At 28.2% G+C, this 25,078-nt stretch overlaps 1 protein-coding gene across 2 annotated transcripts in view; it reads left to right on the top strand.

Annotated features, from left to right (window-relative positions):
• Window positions 1-24,855, top strand: part of LOC111035575 (orexin receptor type 2-like) — a 52,328-nt gene extending 27,473 nt beyond the window's left edge. The window contains exons 2-8 of one of the 2 annotated variants that reach the window (XM_022317249.1): window positions 13,157-13,299; window positions 17,969-18,084; window positions 20,355-20,544; window positions 20,670-20,803; window positions 21,579-21,722; window positions 21,799-21,963; window positions 23,112-24,855. In XM_022317249.1, the coding sequence (XP_022172941.1) occupies window positions 13,157-13,299; window positions 17,969-18,084; window positions 20,355-20,544; window positions 20,670-20,803; window positions 21,579-21,722; window positions 21,799-21,963; window positions 23,112-23,285 (1,066 nt within the window). In that variant the 3' untranslated portion in view covers window positions 23,286-24,855. The remainder of the gene's footprint in view (window positions 1-13,156; window positions 13,300-17,968; window positions 18,085-20,354; window positions 20,545-20,669; window positions 20,804-21,578; window positions 21,723-21,798; window positions 21,964-23,111) is intronic. The other variant, XM_022317250.1, reaches the window with a different exon arrangement.
• Window positions 24,856-25,078: the final 223 nt, after the last annotated feature.

Raw genomic sequence — 25,078 nt, 5'->3', positions numbered from 1 at the left:
TGGAATTTCATAGTAGGTAGTTATTTAAAGTTTAAACTAGTTATTTTTGAATAAAGTATTTAATCATATAATTGATGTATTTCAAAGTAATAATTTTAAATAATATTAAAATAAATAAGTCTACTTTTAATTACATTTTAATTCTAAATATATACTTATATTGTACTAAATAATCATATTATTTTTGCTGGAATACAATATTATGCCTGTAAATTGAATTGTTTTACTTTTTTTTTAAACTTTAAGTACGAAAAATAATGTAAAGATAAAAATAAATCACATTGAAACTTTCCCAATAAAACATGTTATGTATACACATGTATCAGAATTCAGGGTAGGTACACTACATAAGTACTACAATCGTTGAGTTTTTATTTTACAAAAAAAGCCCAGATCAGATGGAAAAAAGATTGTCAATTGCAGAGAACCATCAATCAAACGACACCCAGAGGACGTGATAATAAAATCGACTTCATGTGAAATCTCTTTAAGCGATTTCGTTGGAAAAATGGTGATAAGAAGAATAGTCAAGAATTGACCTTTTAGGACGGTCTTGACAAAAAAATACTCATGACATTTAGATGATATTTAAACATTAGACCAGGAAATTGACTATGTCTGCTTTTTTCAACACATTTACGAATGAAAATGGTCCTCTCCAGGTTTACAAATTGTCTTTACGTAACACATTGAATTTGAAAAAAAGTACAATTTATAAAATGTCGAAGTGGCTTTTTTTTGAGATTTAATTGTAAACAGTTAGGTTTGAAATCTACATCATTTTATACTCCCATACAAAATATACTATTATAATAATTAATATTAGTAAGTAGTTGACTTAGTCCTTCAATAATGAGAAACCATTTCCTTACACTGCACTGCCTATTAAAAAAAAAATAGAATAAATCACGACCATTTTCTTCCTTTAAGGGTTTAAGAATATATTATAATTATTTTTTAAGTAATATTATGTATTTTTTTTTTAATTACCTTCAAATTACTATAAACATTTATAAACAAAATAAAATATGTAAGTACTTACGTGTGTAAATTAAACTTAATTAAAGTTACTACTTTACGATGTTCTTCGCTCTCCCTTTATAATACGGAACACAACACTTCATCACTGTTTCTAGCTAAAATGTAGCCAAATATTTTAACAATTGGAGGAAAATGGATACTGTTTTTCTTTTGTGGAGGAAAACAGTATCTTATTTTTGGAGGAAAATGGACCCACCCATATTATATCAACTGTATTATGATCACGGGGTGTGGTAGGTAGGCTTTTTACGTACAGTATAATAATATGATACTTCATGTGATTTTTTTCATGTAATGTATTTCAAAAATAAAATTATGATTAATCTCTTATGGTCAATATTAGGTGCACACCGGACACAAGTGCAAAGCACAGAAGCTTCGGCATGTTGTCAATGATCTAATTTTTCTGATTCATAACGTCATAATTAAATGAAAACTTTCATAATATTCTGTGAAACAATCCAAAAATATAGAACAACATTCGACTCTCCAATAATCGTACAAACGACAGTGTAAATAGCACACGTATTATAAAAAATTGTCAATCATACGTTCGTAGCTGTGTTACCTATACAGGAGTCTTACTTTTATATTATAAACTTTGCCATAAAATATATTCGAATTTTAAATATACAATAGTTTAATATCACTGATAAAAAGAACGATGTATACCAGTGGCGTCATTTTTTTTTGGGGGGGGGGGGCACTGTGTGCAACGGCTCCACTAAATTAAAAAATGTTAACAATTGGTCCCCCCATTAATACTCCAATGCGCTGTTATAATCAACTTATACAATATTATGATTTCATATACAGGTAATATTATAAATGAAATATTTTTTTTTTCAAGTTTTTATACATTTTTGGTTTGTGAGGTCTATTGATTATACCTTATTTGCCTTTTTTTCAAATACTAGTGAAATGGCTTTAGCTGGTTGCTTTAATTGCTTATAAGCTCTTAATTCTCTGAACCGCTAGCCATTTAAAAGTTGCATTAGTCGTTATGAGTTTCAATTAGAATTATAAAAGGCAAGGAGAAAATATTTACATAGGTTTGCATAGGTTCAATACATTTAAACATATAAATATATTTTTTTTTTAATGGCCTGGTGAAATATCAAAATTGGCCTGCCTAAAAGTTTGCACGCCCAGAAAAAAAACTGAAATGACGCCCCTGATGTATAAACCTTGTGGTTGACAGTACAGTTCACACGAACGAGCGTGAATACTGGTGACCCGTACTAGGCATGACGTATAACGTTTTATGCATTACTCGGGTGGGCTCTTTGTGTTAAATTCGGCATAGGTGAGCTGTTGAGATGCACTTAAATAATTATTGGCGTTTAAATGGGAACTACCTAATATTATTTCGTACGTCTCGCAGCCGTCAATTCGATAATATCAAAACCGTCGTGTTTCTGTTGACTTTCATAGTATCATTTCAACTAAAAAAATTCAAACACTTCATAATATTGATATTATGTTCGTGTTATTACGATCGATTGTAACGAAATGTAATTGATACGTGTTTGCGTAATTTACTGCATGGTTAGTGGTAATTCATTCGAATCGGTATTCAATACCTGCATGTTTAATTCAATATATATATATTTTCATCTAATGAAAATGTTTTAGGTAATGGGTATTAGATCTGTTGTGAAGCATATTTTAAAAGCCTCGGATTCGCCCGATGTATCTCATCTGAGTTAAAATCGGACCGTCGGTTAAAGATACGCACTATCGGCCCTTGGTCCGACCTATTCTAGATTAGGTACGAATCTACTATTTGGGACCCTCGGTTATCTATAGATTCCCTTGTGGTTGAAAAGGTTCAACGCAAATTTCTATCGTTTTCCGCTTATTCTCTAAATGCCCTTGTCCTGCACATGGTTATGACCCTATCCGTAAAGTTTTTAATGCACATAACCTTGCTAATCGGAAACACATTGTGAATATATCATTTATTACTACTAAACTTTAATCTAACTCGATTGATCGCCGTACTCCTGCTTATTTGTTTCACAAATAAGTTGTAATGTTCCACCTCGTCATATACTAGATACGTCATGCTCTTCCAGTCCTCTCTTTATTATTCCAATTTCCTCATCTAATCATCTATTCAATTCTCCCTTCGATCCTCTAATATGACTTGAAAACAAACCTTTAATGAGATGTCCATACATTTTTCATCGAGTGAATCGAATTCTTATATTATTATTATTAAGATATTATTGTTAGTATTAGTATCATATGATACAAACTAACTCTGTGTATTTTGAGACTTGGGCTGAATTGTTATGAAATACATAAATACATAGCTGATATAGACGTGACACTGTAGTATTCAATAAATTCAATCACATTCCCCCATTTAAGTGCTATTATAATAATATGCATATAATATGTACACTTATAATATAATAATAGATTGTTTCATAGGCCGTCATATTATAATATTTTATACACTTCGACGTCCGGTAATAACGATAAGAAAATAAACTAAAACCATAATAAAGGTTAAATAATAATTATTATAAACTCGAGTACCTCTTATATGTCCATATAAAAAAATAATGCCACTAAGGGCCATCGCCGAATAGTTTGTTTCGAGTCAATCAAAATGTAATAGTGTACTTATACGCAGTTACACTGGGCATAAAAAAGTAATGTATTTTCTAAAACTTGAGTTGCTCAAATCTCCAAACATCAATACATACTTACCGCACAATGATTAATTAATATGCATTGTTTTATGTTTATATTGATAAAGTTTTGGTCGATGAAAACCAACGTGGAAGAAAGAGAAATTCGGTGATACATAAAGGTCAAGCCATTGTTTCACATAATATTATTATAATATAAAGTACTGCCAAACTGGTACATGGGCGTTTCTCCGCCCAAGACACATTCACCATCCTTTCAAAATCAGAATATCGGGCATCTCCGTCCCTGAATAATATTATTATTGTTTTTGCAAATGATAATAATTTTGCAGTGAATACTATTGAATTGAATGTGATAAAATTACGAGTATGCAGTTATTTCTTTCATGAGTGGATGATTACGGCCTCTCACTTTTTCCAAAGATAACCCAATAGTTCACAGAGAAAAATAATTCATTTTAAAATTTATATGACATCGAATCCTTAAGAGAAATAACGAATTGAAAATAATGGGCCACAAAGTACTGTGCAACCATCATCCCGCTAATCATAATACTATTAGTGATAGTATTATGAGCGATAATTTATCGAGACAATATTGAGAAAATGTTAAAAAAGGTTTTGAATTTTCAACACAAATACAAAAGCTGACAAAAGCAATACGAAGTAAGGTGCATAGTTCTCCTTCCATGAGAATGTGGTAAAGAGACCATCGTATATACATATTATATTTTGTATACTGTATAGGACATAGGTATATAATATTTATGACCCCGCGAGTATAAACGTTTGGTACGAACAATTTATGCACTTGGGTTTTCGTCTTAATGGTACACCCACGTTACTTCAACTGGAAATCAAAGCTGTATAGAAAATATATATTTTTTCTTTTGTACAGATTTCTAAAAAAAAACTTCCATTCAATGGTCCAATACAGGATTTTTTTGGATTCGTCTGCCGATCGTTATTATTGTGTTTACTTTATTTTTTAAGTAACTCGTCCGATATAATACTATCATTATAAACGAAACACAAAATGGATTAAGAAATTACTAAATAATAAAATCTTTAAATATTTAAGTTAAATTTGTTTCGCGATATTGTAATAACTATAGATATAGACACAAATTATTTTTTTACTTAAAACTGTTCATGAAAAAAAAAAATCATTCATTGAACAATTCACAGTTAAAAATACCTTTTAATGAAAGTGTGTCAGCCATCATAATACGGACAATTAAAGTAGGTGTACGTCACTTACTTGATATGAAAGAACATAAAAATTAATTTTAAGTCATTATATTCTTTAGTATTGTTATTACAATTTTTAATATATTTTTATAATTGGAGTTTTAAACGTTCCAATTATTTAATATTTGATTTATTTCTAAATGTTTAGATTGATACAAGAATTATAATGTGAACTCATATAAATTTAAGTCGGTAGTATTAAATACTATCAAATGATTATGTCATTAATATATGAATACCGTCATATTAACAACATATTTTATTTTAATTTGTTTTAATTTGTTTTAATTATATTTACATACTTCATATTTTAATCAAAAATTAAATATTTTCCATTCAATTGAACGACTTTTATATAATATATACTATTATACTGTGTTCTGTTTAAAGATGAAATAGCTTCAAATATTAATAAAGTAATATTATATATAAATACATTTCATATTATATTTAAATTTTAGAATGAAACACAAAATCAATAAGACAAAGCTCGAAACGTTATAAAATAAAATTTAAACATTTTACTTCTAGAATTTAATTTTTTGAGTGGATATACTGTTGTTCAATTATTTACTCATTTCATTTGAATGATTAAAAATTATTGAAATTATGTTTATAACTCAACTATAATGTAAGAATAAACCCAATATTGTATTTAATATTTACATAGTATATATTATACACGTCTTAAGTTGGTAGTATATTTATTTTTACAAAACCATGAAATCATTTTGGAACACATTTTGTATTATTATGGTACTAAGTATGGTAATTTTAATTTCAATACATATATGGAAGCTATTAACATGATAAAATATGATGATAATTTGATATTATATATATATGTGATGCAATATCATCCACACAAACACTTCTTTCCGAAATTGTATAGCGTAATGATACACTTATAGCCTTAATTAAAAACAAATGCACACTTGCATAGCACCAACAATGGTCTCCTCAATCCACTAAACTGGCCTTTCTCTCTTTCTCTCTCTCTCTCTCTCTCTCTCGAATAATCTAGAAAGTACGAAGTCATTAGACTAAGAATTTGCTACACATAAATGTCACATTAATAGTAACAAGGTAGTTTCTTAATGGCCAAAGAGGACACCCAATATGCACTACATGCGGCGTCCGTATTAATATCAAATATATTGTCATCAAATGCTGTATAGGTATTTCATCCAGGACTGTGAAAATTCTATGTTTCCGGAATCACTCAGGACCCTAACTCTATTTCCGTCTCAATCGAATTGACTATCGCCGTTAATGTACTCAAAGAGGTATAACTCACCCCAACGTAACCGCTTCACCTAGTACTACAGTGGTATTTTTATTATAATTATTGAGCGTTGTTATATTTCAACGTTTCTGTACCTATGTAATTTCATGTTGTCAATATCACCCAATAGCCACTGTTGTGAATGGGTTAAATAAAAAAAAATACGTATACTAATTTATCAGTTAACATTAACGTAAAAAAAATTAACCTAATTGTAATCCAATCAAATCAATTAATCAATGTATAGTACATCAATATTCAATAATAATTAATAATAAATAATATTATTTACCTACCTATAACACAATATCACGCATTTTACTATTATCTCATAGTTATAATGATTCACTAATGATTCACTATTGTTTTGTGTATTTAATTATCTGTAAGTATTATTGGTAAGTTGTATTCATGGAGTTTTATAAACATTATTTTGAACGGTTACTTAAAAAAAAAATGTATTCATATGTAGATTGATACGTTTTCCAAAGACAATGACTTTTAAGAATTAGGTGTCATTATCACTTGCAGATAATTTTTCAGAGTCCAGCGGGGCCGTTTATATACATTGTGATCGAAAATCTATTGTTACTGTGCATTTATTTTTTTAACATACTATTGGTTTTTCATAGTATTTAGGTAGGTAAGGATGCTAATTTTTTTTCTCTGAAACACATGATGTTGATTTTTTTTTCAAGGCATTAAAAACAAGCTAAAATAACTGAGCATTCGTAATTTTTTCAACTAGTAATTATATGTCAAAACCATATTGTAATACTTTAATTTGTTCTTATGCCAACAGCGTCTTACCCCTTAAAAATAAATTTAAATTTATATTTATATGTATGATCGTTTTATGTAAAACATAAATTATTACAATTAATGGTATAGTTACATGTATGACATATATACTGTATCATTAAAATCTATATTATAACCTATGGCTACTTTGATTCCAAAAGAACAAAAAAACAAGGACAAAAAATTAATTAAAAATAGTTACTTCCTATACAGATTATTATCACGGGAAACAACACCTATACACATATCTATATTATCTGGAATTATAGGTGTAAACTATAAACTATAAAGCATCGCAGCTGTATCGAGTAACACACACTAAAACGCATAAAACGCGAAACATAACATGTTGGAAATACCTCGTAAAATAAATGTATAGGTACCTACGTGTTTTCGATAGTAATTCTATAAGTGTATCAAAGCTCAGACTTAGTAAACGGCATTAAACGCGAACAAATGGATAAAACGCTACAGCGAATCCAGACGGTTATTTATTTATTTATTTATTTGGTTACAGACATACACCCAAGTCAAAATACAAAATATAGGTGCAGTAATTAAAAATTACAAAATTATTTAATGACTAAAATCACAAAAGAAAAAATGGTACCTACGACCGGTTAAGCACGTGAAAACTTTATCGCCACTCGGGTTTGTTTTATTGCCACCATCCATAATAATAATAACAATAATAATAACAATTAGTATGATATTATATAAGTGACAATAATTCATTGCTTAATTATATGTATAGAAATAATAACAACACTATATAGTATATAAGTGATAATAATTCATTTTTTAATTTGTATAATAATAATGTGTTTTAAAAACAGTGTACCTACATAATGATATATAGATACGCATTAATATAAATTAGGTCATTTGAATATTAATAATAATAATTAAACAAACAAAATTAAAATTAAAAAGAGGCATAATTTTTCCTTAAAAAAATACTTATGGTAGATACCTATCATAATAATGATGGTACATTTATTTTCCGGGATCCGTTAAATTATTAGATTGTTAAAGTGACATATTTATTATTTGGACGGCTTTGAAATAAGAAACCTGGGTGGCGGGCGATAGAGTTTTCACTCACCAGGCTGAAATAATAACAAATCAGTGTCAATAAAACAATATATTAATAATGATATGTAATAATAATTACGATATTATGTATCAAAGCAAAAATAATCAAAGTCAATGTTAACATAATTACCATTATTTCATTCAATATCAATTTGTTAGAACAGCATATACCCTGAAAAGGAGACCCATGATCAATATAAAATAAACAGGGTTCTCTAATACTATGGATATGACAATTAATTTCGAAGTTAATAAGACTCAAGAGATTTGAATCATCTATTCCATTCAATTATATATATATTTTTTAAAACAACATATGAATATCTTCTTTTGCGGATAAGGACTTAAGATTTAAAAAGCTACTAATTTTATTATAATCGGAATACTTTGAAATAATTTAAAACTAGTACCTATAAAAAAACCGTTTTTTAACAGCTCCAATGTGATTTTAATTACCAGCAGTATTGTAGCCTACCATTGTATGCAAAATTGTAGCATATTCTTGATAAGTCTTGGTGATGAAAATAAATGGAAATTTACTAAAGGAGTTAGAAGAATTACACACAGTAACACCAAACATGAAAAGAGCTTTATTTTTATAATAATAATTTAATAACATGAGAGATTAACGTCAAAAAGAATAGTGAATAATAAAGTGTTTAACTCAATTCATACAAGAAAGAAAAATATTATTTAGATTTTAAAGTAATAAATCATATTTACGCAAACATCATAATTAATAAGAAATAAAAATGTTGACAAACAGAAGCATGTGTGCATTTCATTAAGCCAATTTCCGTTTTTTTTCCACGAGGATAAAATAATAAAATGTCAACATAACCTTGTTTAATTGAAGCAATTAATCTTAAATATATACAAACAATATTAAGTATACATGCATGTTATTTAAAAAAATATGATATTACAAAATATATGCAGTGTATTTTTTTTTGTTTGAAAACCCTTTTTATAGTGCAAAAGTGCTTTTTATTTTCTTTATTAATATTTTATCTGCTAGAAAAAAGTGAATCTGGTTGGTACTTTCAGAATAATTGGGGAAAATAAAATAAAATTATAGTCGAATGGACATTTTTACTCAAAACCAGTTTTGGCAAAATCAAATTTCTTACTTTGTTATAAATTATAATTCAAAAACAAATAACCATAACTCGATTTAATTGTTATTGTTAAATAAACCATAAATTTAATTTTCAAAATAGTTCGACTCTTTTTGAGCTATTTATAGGCATGATAAATTTTCAATTTTCAATTTTAGTTTTTTAACCATCATCGATAAAAAATATTTGCTCAATAATAAAGTTTAAAAATTAAATACTGGGTGTTCCTCATAGACTGTTATTATATAGCTATTTAAAAATTTTAAATATACATATTAGACACATACTTATTTTTACAAGAATTTGTCACGGATAATCAGGAGGACAGACAGAATCCACCGGAATCTTTATTCGTGTGCAATGATTTATCGTCGAACTCAAATTTAATACTTCCATTTCCCAATCAATGACCTCGGTACAGTGGACACCTATAATACTGTACAACGGAAAGAGTTCCCTTTTTTTAATATATTTGCTTTGATGTATGGTGGAAACATTTTTTTTTCTTGGTCGAAAAGATTGAAAAATCAATACATGATTCCCCTTGGGTTTTTTTTCCATCAGTTACAATAATCGCTTGAATACCTACATTAAATAGCGTCTTCAAATCAACGAAAAACAAATTGGTTTCGATGAATATATTACATAGTTGTACTCGGCGATCAACAGCAGAATATCATATTCAAAATTATGATGAAGTTTCTTACGACTGTAAAGTAACTTACGATATTCTCGTATAATTTATCACACAATATTAAAATATCATGTATGAAAATATTTTTCACCAATTAAGACTATAATATATTGGCACTAGTCTTGGATATATTATAATGAGGAGGCCGACTGGCCGAAGGTATCCCGTCTACGGTTGATTCCCTGTGAGGAGTGGTTGGACCAGGACATCACTGAGAACACTTTTATAATGACATTATACGTATGATAATTATCTTATTTATTAACTGGCACACGCAAATAAACATATTTAATAGCCATATTATCGACAGTCATTCGGAAACGTTTAAGCGAATATGTCTCCTGATAGTTCGTTTATTGATTATGCGATGGCAAATCACGATAAATCGTCCTTCGATCGGGGCCGTAATATTGTTTATTAAGAAAATTAAGAAAAAAAAAACATAAACAGTATCTGAATACCATAATATTATGTATTATATTATAGTTAGTCGGAGTCCATATTATAATATGGTGTTTTAATCGTATTGAAATTCATTACGGCGCGACAAGTGCCAGAAAATACGAGCACACTGCGTCCGCATACATCATAGGTATAATATGATATTTTCGGTTGTAACCACAGACCTTTAATATTATACTACTGGATGAGAACCGTGTATGCCAATAGCATTACGAGTGACGTAACAATATCTCGCAGTGATGTGGGCCATCTTTGCGAGAAAATACGACAATCTATAAACATACATATATATACTACCCCGATACCCAGCACTGCCGTTCGTTTTCGAGTAATGAAAAAGCGCCCTCTGCATGTTGTTACGCTTTCTATAAACTCATTGCTTGTCCGGTAGTGGGTACAAGGCCCATGGTTGGAAAGCAAGTGTCGAGAACTTATTGGTTTTTTTGTGCACGAACAATTCGCGGCAATAAAAACCGAATGTTCATTATTCAATGGCATGTATATGCGTTGATTTTCGCAGGTGTTTTTTGCAATTAATGATTAATTGTAACAGTAATTTACGTATACAGGTAGTATACTGTTATGTTGTTTTGTAGTGCGTGCAGACAGTTGTGGGCCTAAGGGTTTTCCTTAAACACATGACGAATGTACCTATATATAGTGTTTAATTGGGGACCGGACCTTAATGATTTACAGTATTTTTTTGAAGGAAGGACAATAAATAATATTTTTTTACGCAACCTAATTATGCAATCGTTGAAATTTTTTTTTGTAACTCCATTGTAAGGAAGTTTTTTTCGGACAAGGCTTTTAAATATCAACAAAATATTATAACCGCTAGAAAATAAAGCAATACCTAACCCGCCTAACCCATAACTAATAATCACTCCTCTCATTACACCGATAAAAGAAATTGTTATGATTGTAGACTGAAATTTGCAGTTGTACCGTAATATATTATCAATATTTTATAACTACGTTGTTACAGCATAATCGTAAATACAGGTAGGTAGGTAGGTATAAAAAAAAATGTATTATTAGAGTTTTGAAACTCGTAAATTATTAATTATTTATAAAAAATTGTTTGCATAAAGTTAAGCATACTTCTGTTTAAGATTTAAAAAAATGTTTTATCTAAGTGTTGTAAAAAAAATGTACTCATTATATATTTTATTTGAAAAATGCTCTAATACATTTAGTCACTCTGTTTTGAAATTAAAATTACTGACAGCAAACAAAAAGTACAGTGTTGCTGACGGTATTTCGTACTTGTGACAAAGGAAAATTCGGTGTCAAGTTAAAACGTCAACTGATGTTTTTGCAACCAACTAAACATAGTTAAGTTATTTTCGAAGAATCTTAACCGTTAGTCAGGGTTAATAAGAAAAAGTATCTAATTGTAAACATATTCCAAGCAGGTTCTCGTTAGTCGAGTGAATTTCAAAAATTCGATCGACTACTAAAATCCAAATAATAACTGAAATTTTGGTCATATTTATTTTTTTGTTTTTTGAGTTTGTATTAAGACCATAAGACTTAAAGTTATGTCTCAGCTATACGAAATGACAAATATTCTCCACTCGGTTTTCAAAACCATATTTAGCGACACATCGGAATAACGTCCAAATATAGAGTAATTTTCCACGTATAATATTAATATGAAAGCTAGTCATCAGGCAATAATTGAATCGGTTGGCAGCGTCATTTCCGTGAATTTAAACACATGGCAGTGAAACATGAGTACCATTTCCTCGGAAATTTGAACATTATTTCTGTATAAACAGAAGAATTTTTAAAATCTCAAATGTTCTATCTCTGAAATTTTGTTTTTGTTTGTAAGTTTTTACATTTGTACAAGCATGTTGTACCTAATTAAAAATAATTGTAATAATGTTCATATTACAATAATCACGCTGTAATACTTATGAAACAAACAAGAACCATATAGTCATCTATTTAGGTTACAAATGGGTAAACATTTTTATTTTATTTTTCTATCGACAATTTAAAGACGCATGTGCGGTATTTGATAACTTTTTACATACTAATATCTATTATGGCGAGCAGACAACTGTTGCTTTTTGTCACCGCGCAGAGTAAAATTGGAATATATAAATCTATTGGGCATATTATGAGTATATTAAGTACATAATAGCCTTAGAGCCGTATATAGGTACCATAATTAGAGAAAGAAATCGAAGACAAAACACAATCAACATTACTATAAACAAAACTCAATACTCACTGGAGTAATTAATGTTCGAAGAGCGTGATTTTGAACTACCCACTTTTCTGTCTGAATAGAGGTATTATACTAATGTAATTTAGTTGATGACACGATACGATGACCGACGTGGTAGATCAAATTATACAATTGAATAGGTGTTATTATTTTGATGCGTCACGTCGTTTCAACGCTGTTATTGAATTATTGGTATACCCGACGTGTACGTCCGATAAAATCAAAAAACTGATAAACAGCATAAAAATTAAAAACTCAAGTCAAATATTGAACGAATGCGAAATAAAATATTATTTGTATAGTAACATTAATATGTTTATAATGCTCAAGTGTACTAATATCTCATGAGTAATAACTATAGGCGGGTACTACCTAATGCAAATTGGTGGCGGTGGTGAAAAATACCTAATAATATGTAATACCATTCACTGGCATTCCAAAAAAAAATTGTTTTTACAATAAACAAGAAGTGAACCTTGAAGTTTGATTTTTTAATATTTACAGTGTGACCAATTACTTTTTGGTGAACTTGTCCATCGCCGATCTTCTAGTGACATTCATATGCATGCCAATGGCCGTTGGACAGTCGGTGACCGGTTTGTGGCTGTACGGCGAGACAATGTGCAAATTGACATCGTATTTACAAGGTATAATATAACTGGTCTATGGATTTCTTGTAAAATGTAAACGTCAGTTTCTAAAAAATAGAATGAAAATTGTATTTTTAAGAAAAATAAAAAACCTTCAAGTGTTTAAGTAAAAAAAAAAATAATAACGATTTATACAGTCTCTTGTAGCGAGGGGGTGTGTTTTCCGTCTGCGCTTGAGTTTTGTTATTATTCAGTGATACCCATTTAGTTTCAAAATTATAATTCCTATTCAACAATGCTGAAACAAGTGGCTATGCGAACTATTGTGAAATCCACTAGTCTAGTTTTCATAATACGCGATCTGAACACACGATTAATGACGTCATTAGACTGTTTATGTCAGTGCAAGATAACCATACTAGTGAATTGATAAAGATGGATAGTAAATTAACGACTTTAGAAAGGTTTATTAGACGGTTTGGTTACTTCAGTTAATCATTGGAAAACGGAAAAACTGGATTCAATATTTTAACTTTTAAGTAATAAATTTAAATCTATTGAATGAACAATTGTATGTTGTAGACCACAGTGCAAACGACTAATTACATTCTTACGTTTTATTTTTTAATATTGTTAATTTATATTTGATAGACATAGAAATTAAATATAAAAAATATAAAATGCTATTGAAAAATTAATAAACAATGCTAACATTGATGATTAAAAACACTTTATGAATAACACAGAAATACCTTTATAATAGGGAAGAATGATATAAGGATACGTTGTTATCTATAGTCTATACACATAATAAAAAGTAATACGTAATTTTATATTCATTTAGTCAAACACTTAGGTAAATAGCAAGTAAAATCCTTCTTGATTTATTTAGTTATTTTTCTTTTTTCATGTGTAGAACTGTATAAGCATATCCATATTATGGACTATAGTACAAATTGTTCAATAACCTGGAAATCACTAATCCGAATTTTGATTTTGATATATCAAAATTATCAAAAAAATTATCCGCTAAATAATTTAAAGAAAAAAGTGGGGTTCTCATTTGAAAAACAAAGGTTCGTATCGCCACAGGACACTCGTTAAGTGGCACAAAAAATCTCAAGAATATGAAAATATGGTCTTTGAGTATATTTAAAGACTCCAAAAATCAGATTTTGAAAAACTTCATTATTAAAGAAAACAATTTGGGTGAGCATACTTGTTGCATCGCCCTGTGTAGCTTTGAACTATAACAAATTAATTATCTTTCTCGCCAATTTTCTAAATTTGTCAGTAGTTTTTTTTTAGATCAAACTATCGATTTGTTAATGACCGATTTAGAATGCTCGGGGACCGAAATGTGATTAAATCGTAGCACCCAAAATAAAATATTATTATGTGAAATACGCATAAAATCTTGAGAAGTTACCAAGGCCAATTAGAAAAAAAACATTTCTTTAGTTTGAAGTATCAACAAAATAAATTGTTCAATCATTAAAAAGAACTAAATTACACTTTTAGATCAAATCCTTCTGTCTTAACTCTTTTGGTTAGAAAAAAATAACTATAGACAAAAACTAAATAATGCACTCAGAATTTAATAATATTAAAAATGAATAATTTAAACTATATTTTACGTTTGACATTTACAAATTTTAACAGACACAACGAGGTACAACATTATTTGATTAAAATATATGGAAATGTATAGAATAAAAAATAAAATATTTGAAAAAACTTTACAATGCGTAATTAGTGGGTGCATGGTAATAAATAAACTTCATACCGTAGTTATAATACTTAAAGAATATTTCAAAGCTGATATTATACTATACAGTTAATATTATTATGAACCTACTATACTGTATTATTATTAATATATTTGGTCATCCTGGAACAATAAATAGAGACGACTAGGCATTATATTAAAAAGGTACAATCCAGCTGATCAAACCTATGGAAAACCTAACCCAACGACCAGCCCCCCCACATTAATTTGATCAAGTTATATCTAGTTATAATGGATGCTGACTTGAGCAGTTATACATTTTAGGTGCCCCTAAACATGGACTTCAAGTGTTCTGGTTTTTTAAGTTTGTCGTGGTGTCCCAAAAACCTTTCTCAGGATGTTGACAAGACGTCTAGAAATATAAATTCGTATATTTAATTTGGTATTGCGTATATTAACTTTCAGTGTTATCTCCTGGTTTCGTAATACCTATTTAGGAACTTATATTAATTAATAGTGACATTTTGAATTTTAAAATTTTTTTTAAATATTTTAGAAATAATAAATGCATTTATGTATTTATAGGAATTCTTTTTAAATATTTTATTATTACCAAAAGTTATGAAATAGTTGTTGGACAACATTTTTATTTAGTACCTCTGAGGTTTTATTGCTGAAAAGTCCTTTCTTCGTATGTTTCTTGTTTTTTTTTTTTTTTTATTGAACTTAAGCCCGGCGACTAAAGCCATTAGCTGTTGTAGGGGTTATGAACTGTGGTAGGGGTAAGGTTGGTACGGTAGGTTGTTTTTACGATTGTTTTGGGTTGTTACGGTAGGTAGCAAACACATGTATGTGTGGCAAGGTTTTTAACTACTATGAACCCGGGTGGTCACCCATCCGAGAGCTAGTAGCTATGGCCGTTACTTACTCCCAGTCGCATTCCCGAACTGGTAGCAGCCAACGCGCCACGCTAAGCCACGTTTCTTGTTTTTGGTCTTAATCTTTTGCCATCTATGTTACATATTATTTATTATTTAATATTATTTATTTTGTAATTACATAAAACATTGAATTTAAAAAAAAAAAAATAGTACCTACGTAGTTTTATTGTTTGTTTATTTCATTTTTGGAACAAATGTAATAAAAAAAAAAAATAGAGAATTGTAATGAATGTAAAAAAAAATTGTAAAAAAACCCACCAATCTCTCCAGAATAAGTAGAAACATACATAGGTACATAGGTACTATAAATATACCAATTCAAACCTAATGTTCAGTATTTCATATTTTTAAGCTTTTTAAGTTATTTTCATACTAAAGTGTAGCAAAGAAAAACTTAAGTATTAAAATGAAATACCCCATAATATTATATGATGCGAAAATTATAATTCGTTTCCACAATACAAATGATTTACTATTTCCACAAATTCTGGCGTGTTTCCTGGAAATTCCAGGAACACCTAACAAATTATACCCGACAAATGAAGTTCCCGGGAATAACCAATTCCTAACCTAACATAATATTACTATTTTAAGCTTTTCCTTCTTTTTTTTTGAATGCCAATCAATAATTTTTAGCTACATTCATGCAATGCAAATTAGCAATGGCAAGCAATACAATCAAATATTTGTCTTAATATCAATGATTTTGAATAAAATCACCTTAAAAACAATTGCTTTTGAGTACTTCATCACTGACAACCGTAATCTAGTAATAAACAAATAACTTTTTCTAATTAAAGTTTGAAACTTGCCAAACAAAAAGGTGAAAAAAACATTCTACCACCTTACTATTTTTTTCTACTATAGGCTCGAAGGATTAGTAAAAGTCCACATGTGACTACAGTGAGACGAAATAGATTAATACAATAAAAAAAAAACAAATAACTTTAAGAATTATCAGCAAAAGAATTTCTTTTCAAAAATAACACGCATCATATACAACTTAATAAAAGTAGTCTTAGATACAACTTCAAATTTGTAAATCATTATTAGAATATTTTTTCAATTTTTTTTTTTAAGCCAAGATCGTCAAGATACACTTGTCAACACATACAAACAAAATACTGTTAGATTCACCTAAAATGTTTCATTTGTATTATTATGTTAAGTACGCAATTTATTAATCACTTGCCCTAATAACAGATAGATGATTTTACATTCGTGTATAATTTCTACATGGGAAAATTATAATTAAATTACATTTGAACCAATTAATATGCTAATGTAAAATAAAATAACAAAACGTGAACGTGGCTTGCAGTACCACTGTCCAAATATTATATGAGTAGCCACTAGGATAAAGCTTTCAAAACGCAAGGATTATAATCACTGTGGAGGAAAAACCATAGAAATGAACGGCGTAGTATTTGAAATGTTGTTGAAAAACAATACATTATCATGCAGGTAGAAAAACTGCTCCTTTTCCTAAAGTAAATATTGATACATGTATATTTTAAACAAAGAGTTCTTAATAAATTCTATAGAAATAAATTTCTGATAGCAATAAATTCGTTCTGTAATTAGAAAATAATATCGAGAAAAATATTATGATAATCTAAGACGTGTGGTCATATCGATCATCATTATTTCCCAAAATAATAAAAATATGAGCCCACAATGATATTTTTGTAAAATCAATTGATCATCTAGCTATCATTTACTTAAATAATGTTGTAATATAACGCACCAGTTTGAACACCGCCACAAAAATTGTGGTCAATTCAATGAATCGTCCAATTTGATTTCATTATTTCCTAATATTGTTAGAAAATGGTGACAAATGTAGAACATAAAATGAAAATTATAATAACTATATTTCTTGTACAATTTTTGGAATATAGTTTAATGCAGTGTCGTAAGTCGTGACACTTAAAAATTGGAGGTTATAAACGTCTAAAATAGATATGAATGTAAAGAAATTAGACATACAATGTCTAAGTCTTAGGTTTTTTTGTTACATTTCTGTTTAATAAATATTATATCATTTTATTGATAGGTGTTTCAGTTGGAGCAAGCGTTTTTACTATAGCTGCAATGAGTATCGATAGATATTTAGCTATCGAACATTCGATGTCATTCAGAAAAGTACTCAATCGAAAATCAACCATATACGTAAGTTGAATATAACGTTATGTACAAATAATTGTTATTTGTATCGTTTTAAAAATGACATTGATGCAAATAATACAATACGTCTAAAAAAATTGTTTTAACGTTGTCAGATAATACTATAAAAACAAAAATAATACAATATGCCAAAACTACACTTCCAATAATATAATGTTGTATGATACTGTAATCAAATATTTGAGTTAAAATAAAGTGTGTTTTTAAATTATTGTAGAACTAAAAGAAGATAAAAAGCAATGATTTAAATAATTCCAGATTTTCCAAAATATTAAATCATTATTACACGTTCAGGTGATCATAAATGATGTGTTTGAATATGCCCGGTCAGATACGTAACTCCACTTGGATTTTTATTATGATCATTTAAAATTATTTATTTCAAACATAATATTTGGGCCACGCTGAGCATGCTTACGAAACTCTAATTTTTGAATTTATGTTCATTACGTTTATAAAACAGTACAGTTAATATTCTTTCAAGATTACAGCATATCACCATTGATTATAAATAGTACTACTATTTATAATCAATGATATTACGTCAAATAACATTTTAAATGTTAATGCTGTAACAAAGTAATGTACCTATATTGCCTATACATTACGCCGCACAATATGAATGTGGTATATTATTTGACCACGCATACAGACCGGGTACTAGAAACACCTGTTATCTCTCCTCTCAGATAACCTCACTCAAAACATTGTTCGTTATTATAAAATCACCTTATCGAATTTTTCAAACAGATATTTCATTAGGTAGGTGTTTTAATAAATGTCAATCAAAATTAATTTAAATAAAACAAATAAATAAAATAACTCACTCGAAAAAATGTTTTTAACTTTCAAGTGGTATTTAATGCATTCGAAAGTGTCTAAAAATATATATATTTGTTCAAAAATAGAACTAATATTCAAATACAATATTATGATACACATAAAAGTTAAAATTGTACATTTTGCATTTCACAAATTATATTGCGTGTTTGCGCAGAGTTGATTTATTCAAGGTTTGTACAAATACAACTATACAATGTAAGCACTTCAGACACCATACTTACATACATTTTAACGAAGATTATAAATTTGTTCAAAACCCGAAATTATACAATTCTTGAAATACACTTCCTGTGACTTTTAAACAAACCATTGTTGTATGTGTGCGAATTATATAAATGTATGGATTTTTTTTATGACCGGAAAACTCTCTTCTGCTGTATAATGGTTTCAACTTTTCAAGTATATCTCATCATTGGGTAGGTCATTGTAATTGAACAGTTCAATTTTAATTCAAATCATTGTGAGTGAAAACATTTTTTCTGTACGAAGGAAACTGGTGGGTCAGCATTTTGTTTTGAGGATATACATAATTATGTTGTTCTATATGTACCTATATTATTATTAGTATTTTCTTGATTTGGTACGTTGAACTTAATTTTGTTAAAAACATCGCTTGTGTACCTATAGAAAAAAATAATTTAAATTTAACAAGACGTCTCGGATATTTAATACTATTTTGAATTTAAAAAACAGATCAATGAACAATAATCGTTACTTTTGGTTTGAATATTCAATTTTGTTAAAAATTGAAGTTCTAATAAAAAATGAATATAAACAGTGATGATTTTATATTTCCGATATATTTTTTTTTTAATGTAAAATCTTCCATGCGGATTCTCGTATTACATTTGCAAGACTTAATACTCAGAGTTAAAAATGATATCAAACCCAAACCATACATATTATGGTAGTGCCTACAGCAAATAATATAATATTGCTTGAATTTTTTATAAATATTTAGTACATTTTATCTTCTCTAAGATTTTTTAATTTTTAAATAACATCAAAATAATTTTTTGTCCAAATAATAATTTTTCATATTCATCGGTCGAAATTTCACTTTCTGAATTTTAATTTATAGAGCTACAGCCAGAAGTCGTCCTCGTTGAAACTATTAAGTTTACCTTGAGATAAGAACTTAATTACTCATCAGTCATCAATAATATGTGTGTACACATATACTTACTTCCTTATAATTTTTCAACCCATCTTAAACATTTTTTCATACATTAAGAACATAAACTGAACTAATGGAATACGGATCTCCATTATCTAATAATTCAGAATTTTTTCTAAATTATCATTTTAGTTAGGTACTGGTCACTTATTTTTTTATAAATATGCATGAATTTTAAACTGAAAAAAAATGTGATTTACTTTTTAAGTTAATGTATCTGATTGTTTATTGACAGGTCATACTTGCTTTATGGCTTGTGTCCATGACTATATTCGGCCCAGTTTTATGGGTCCGTCAAACAGAATCTGTGGAGTTGGGAGATGATCCAATACTAATCGATGCTGTCCATAGATATGGTTTGGCCTGGTGCATAGAGGACTGGGGAAATCCACATGCAAAATCTACGTTATCTAAACACGTTTATGGTACATTTTATGTTATAAGACTTATCTTTATCTATAATAGGTGTTAATGAAAGAAATAAAATTACAAAAAATGTTTAAAATATATACCTACAGTTCAAAAAGTAAAAATCCATTGCAATTTACAGGTATTCTATGTTTTGTTCTGGTGTATGCTACACCTGGTTTTCTAGTGACTGGAGCCTACACATTGATGGGTCGAAGACTATGGGCCGTACGACCACCATTTGATGACCAGCAGGGCATGATAAGTGTTCAACAGGTTAATCAATATATTATTATATAGGATGTTTCATAAACGTGAACGGAATTTAAATGAGTAATATTTTTATTCTATTTTCGTGGGCTCTCTGATTTTATTTTTGTTGTTATCCGTTATATCCTTATTTTTAATGGTTTACGGGATTTGGTGTATGTGTTAATCATGGTGTGTCTTAATTTCGAACGACGCATTTTAGGTACTTAAAACGCATTATAAACATTAAGAACACAGGCAAAGTGCCATTCACGCTTGTCTCCACAGCCTCCCTGTCATATGCCCGATATTGTGTTTCACACTTAATTCGGAGTATATTATGTACAATAGACATTAATAAAAAAATATAGACTTTGATGCAAAAAAATTCTTCAATAAAGTTATTTCTAAATAGTTTTCGTCCATGTTTATAAAACGACCTATTTATATATATTATATATGTATAATATAATTTATATTTTATACTGTTTAACAAATTCAATTGTTCTTAATAATTGCCTAGTTATACATTTTGAGCAGAAATGAAATAATTGTGAAATTATAAATTTTAATTTGTTATAAAACAAATAAGTTGTGTTATTCAGATGTTTACATTTCACACAATAATTTAATATGAATTATTAAAATAATCAATTTAACCTGATTTTAATTTTGCCATTATTTAAGTATCAAAATATTTTATATTGTTTTATTTTTAACTACTTTGCTATATTTTCCTAAAAACAATTTCAAAAAAACTCAATAAATAATTAGCACCTATAAATTGTATTTTAATTTTCAGGTCAGAATGGTACGTGAGAGACGTAGAGTAGCAAGAATACTCTTTGTCTTAGCAGTAATATTTGCATTGTGTTGGTTACCATACAACTTATTAACACTTTTCTTAGATTTAGATATCACACTTGATAAATTTGGTCTAGATCAGGTATTTGCGATTATTGCACCAAACTATTTTGTATTTATTCATACGATATATATTATATAACATTCATTTTTTTTAGGAGTATTTAATGAAGTGGTATCCTTTTACACTACTTTTAGGCCATGCAAATTCAGCAATCAATCCTTTGCTGTATTGTTTTATGACAAGGAATTTCCGAAGAACAATTAAGGGTTTTGTATGTAATACTGGAATCGCTAAACCGAGAAGAAGAAATCGATGCAAAGTAAGTTGATAGTCTACGACTTCCAATGATAAAAATGCAATCTTCCTATTGTGTACAATAGATAAGTACGAGTCTATACATTTATTTTACAGAGAAAATATAATATTTGCCCATATTAAAAATCAACATCACATGTTATGTCGTAGCCCGTAGGTCATATTTCTTCAAATTTATATTGGATAAAAAAAATAGACTTTAAAATGAAAAAATAAACTTTTATTTTATAATGATGGGGTATAATGTCAATATAGGTCAATATTATACATCAGAGGTCTGCAACTCAGCAACCTTTTTGATGCTGTCAAGTGCCGAAAAATAAATAAACATTTTTCTCGGACCACAATTTAAACCTTATTTTATTTCAAACAAAAATGTATAGTCACATCAAATTTAGATTATTTAAGGTAGGTACCTAATAACTGTTAGGTAATTTAAGTAGATTAGGTAGGTATAGGTATTAATTTAATAAACTATCTTCAAACAAACAAAGTTTCAATACACCATTTCAAGTGCATACCATCTTAGTTCGTGGTTTTTATACATAATGTCTATATTTTCATACAAATTATAAATTTTACCCACGAGCCACGTGCAATTGTTATTAGGGGCCGCACGTGGTTAAAAGGTCAAATACACACTAATTATTACATATTTTAAATATATAATATATATACAATTGTCCTGATAATGTGAAATGTATTATGTTGATGTTTCGGGGCATCTTTTTCAGCACGTATTAAAATTAAATTATTTACAATACAAAATTCCCATCAATAGGTTTAAAATTTCCTACCAATATATTCCATGTATCAACGTAATAAGATAATATTTCATGCAGATACATTTTACTTACATGAATACAATGAAATATACGATTATAAATTAATAATAAGCTATATGATGGATTAATTTAAACTTAACTAAAATTTAAAGTCAACGGATTAAGCATGTATGCCTATAACGATTTACACTGTAATTCAAACCCAAAAATGTTTAATAAGCATGATGTATAGATACTGTATTATTTTATTGTCCAAGCAATATGAAATACAAAGACAATTTTTTGTATACCTCAAAACACTCGTAATATAGAACCGCGTAACAAACGATTTGATAAATAAATTATAAGTCTGGATTTTCATTAATCGGTTTCAGAAGGGGCTGACCGAGAAAAGCACAACAAGTGGATACGGCTCGTTCCGCAACCCACGTCGGCTGTGTTTCACCCTGGCCCAGCTACGCCAAAACAATACAGTCCAAACACGAACTGCAACGATATCAAACCTCGCTGTTCTGTAAATGAAAAAGAGTTCATTTTGTAATATTACGTACCTATGCTACTGTGTTAATTTGCTTGAATTAATTTTTATATTATATAATTAATGTATTATAATGTATATAAAGCTTGATGTACTATGTCCATACTCAGAAAAAACTACTCGTAAAAAACTACTATTATGTTTTTTACTTAATTATTATTCTTATTGTTATTATTATTATTATCATGATCTTTTTACGAATATCTAATTACATTTTTTTTTAATTTATTGATATAAATATATAATGATAATACTGTACATACCTACTCAATTATACTGATCCTTCATAGAGCAACATTATAGACACTTGCCTCGATGTCATGAGTAATATAATAACTATTATGTACCTTTAAAATTTCTATCTACATCATATGTGCATATAATATATTATATACTCAATGTCTCAATGTTACACAAACATTATAATACCAATAATTCCATATAAATTAAAAAAATTAGTAAAAATCCCAAGCAGGGACCAGAGATCAGGTATTGCAGATTACCTATACAAGTGTCGCACTCTCGCTTCGCTCACTTTAGTACCAGATGATGTGGATATAAATATATATTATTTGGCATTTTAATAACTGTTATTCAAACTACGATTCTACAAGATGTGAAAACTGATCAACTATGTATTTAAATTCCCAGTATATTAACATCTAAACTTACAAATTCTATAAAAATTAATCCAACAAAATATCATCATCATCAAATATTTCTGCATTTCATACTTTAAACCCTTTGTATACGTGGTGTAACTGTATTATTATATTATTGACTAAAGACTTTTGAATTTCTATCATATTTATTTTTGGCATAATTTATTTTATTATTATTAATATTTTGTGAGTGAAATTTAGTGTAACATTTATACAAATGATTTCACAGAATGTCTAAAGTTCAATGTGAAGGTGCTAAATTATGAAAACTTGTTCAAAAATTTTCTAGCGAAGTTTTTAGAACTTATAATATAATACTTACTATAATTTGAAATATTTTTTTTGCATCATTTTGAATATTTTTAAAAATATTATGCATACTTTACCATTTATTATCTTATATAAATCCTAGCTCTAGTTACAAATCTAACCTATTAAATGTTTGCCTAGATTTCAACAATTTAAAATGTTATATAACTATCAATCAAACACCTTAAAGAGAGTAATTAATTATCAAACACAAAATAAGTTCATCTATTTGATAAATAATTTGTACCAACAGTTTTCATTATAATTATTTTGTTAATATTATACCATTCTACTATAACATCAAGTTTATATGATTTGATTTTAGTCTTAAATATATGGTCAGTGAGTATTTTAAGTCCTTGTAGAATTATTATTTTTAAAATAATAGCAATCGAGAACAACTAATGTTGATTTTGGTAGATGGATACAAAGTATATTTTATTTGTATTGTTATAAAATATAAAAATAAATGGTTATCTATAATTGACGTATTGCTGTAGATATAATCAATAACTGCAAATTTTATATTCTGCCATTTTAGTGGTACTTGTCTAATATATATATTATCTATATTATATTCTTTTAAACGATTGTTATAATAAATAGACAGTCGTCTATTAATCGTGATATTATTTTATATGTTTAATTATATGTTATCAGTTGTAATAATTGTTGAGCTATATTAACATTTTGTAAAAAGTTAATTTAAGATAATAAATTTATGTTTAACAACACATTTTTAAAAGTTCAATAACTTTCAACGTTTAGGTTTTATCCTCTGTCTGTTATTATAACATATTTCAATGGTCCGTTGGGGGTTCTTAA

The sequence above is a fragment of the Myzus persicae genome, unplaced genomic scaffold (assembly GCF_001856785.1).
Source record: "Myzus persicae strain clone G006 unplaced genomic scaffold, MPER_G0061.0, whole genome shotgun sequence".
Lineage (NCBI taxonomy): Eukaryota > Metazoa > Arthropoda > Insecta > Hemiptera > Aphididae > Myzus > Myzus persicae.
Note: the sequence above shows the minus strand (reverse complement) of the source record. Positions and strands in the feature narration are given on the sequence as shown.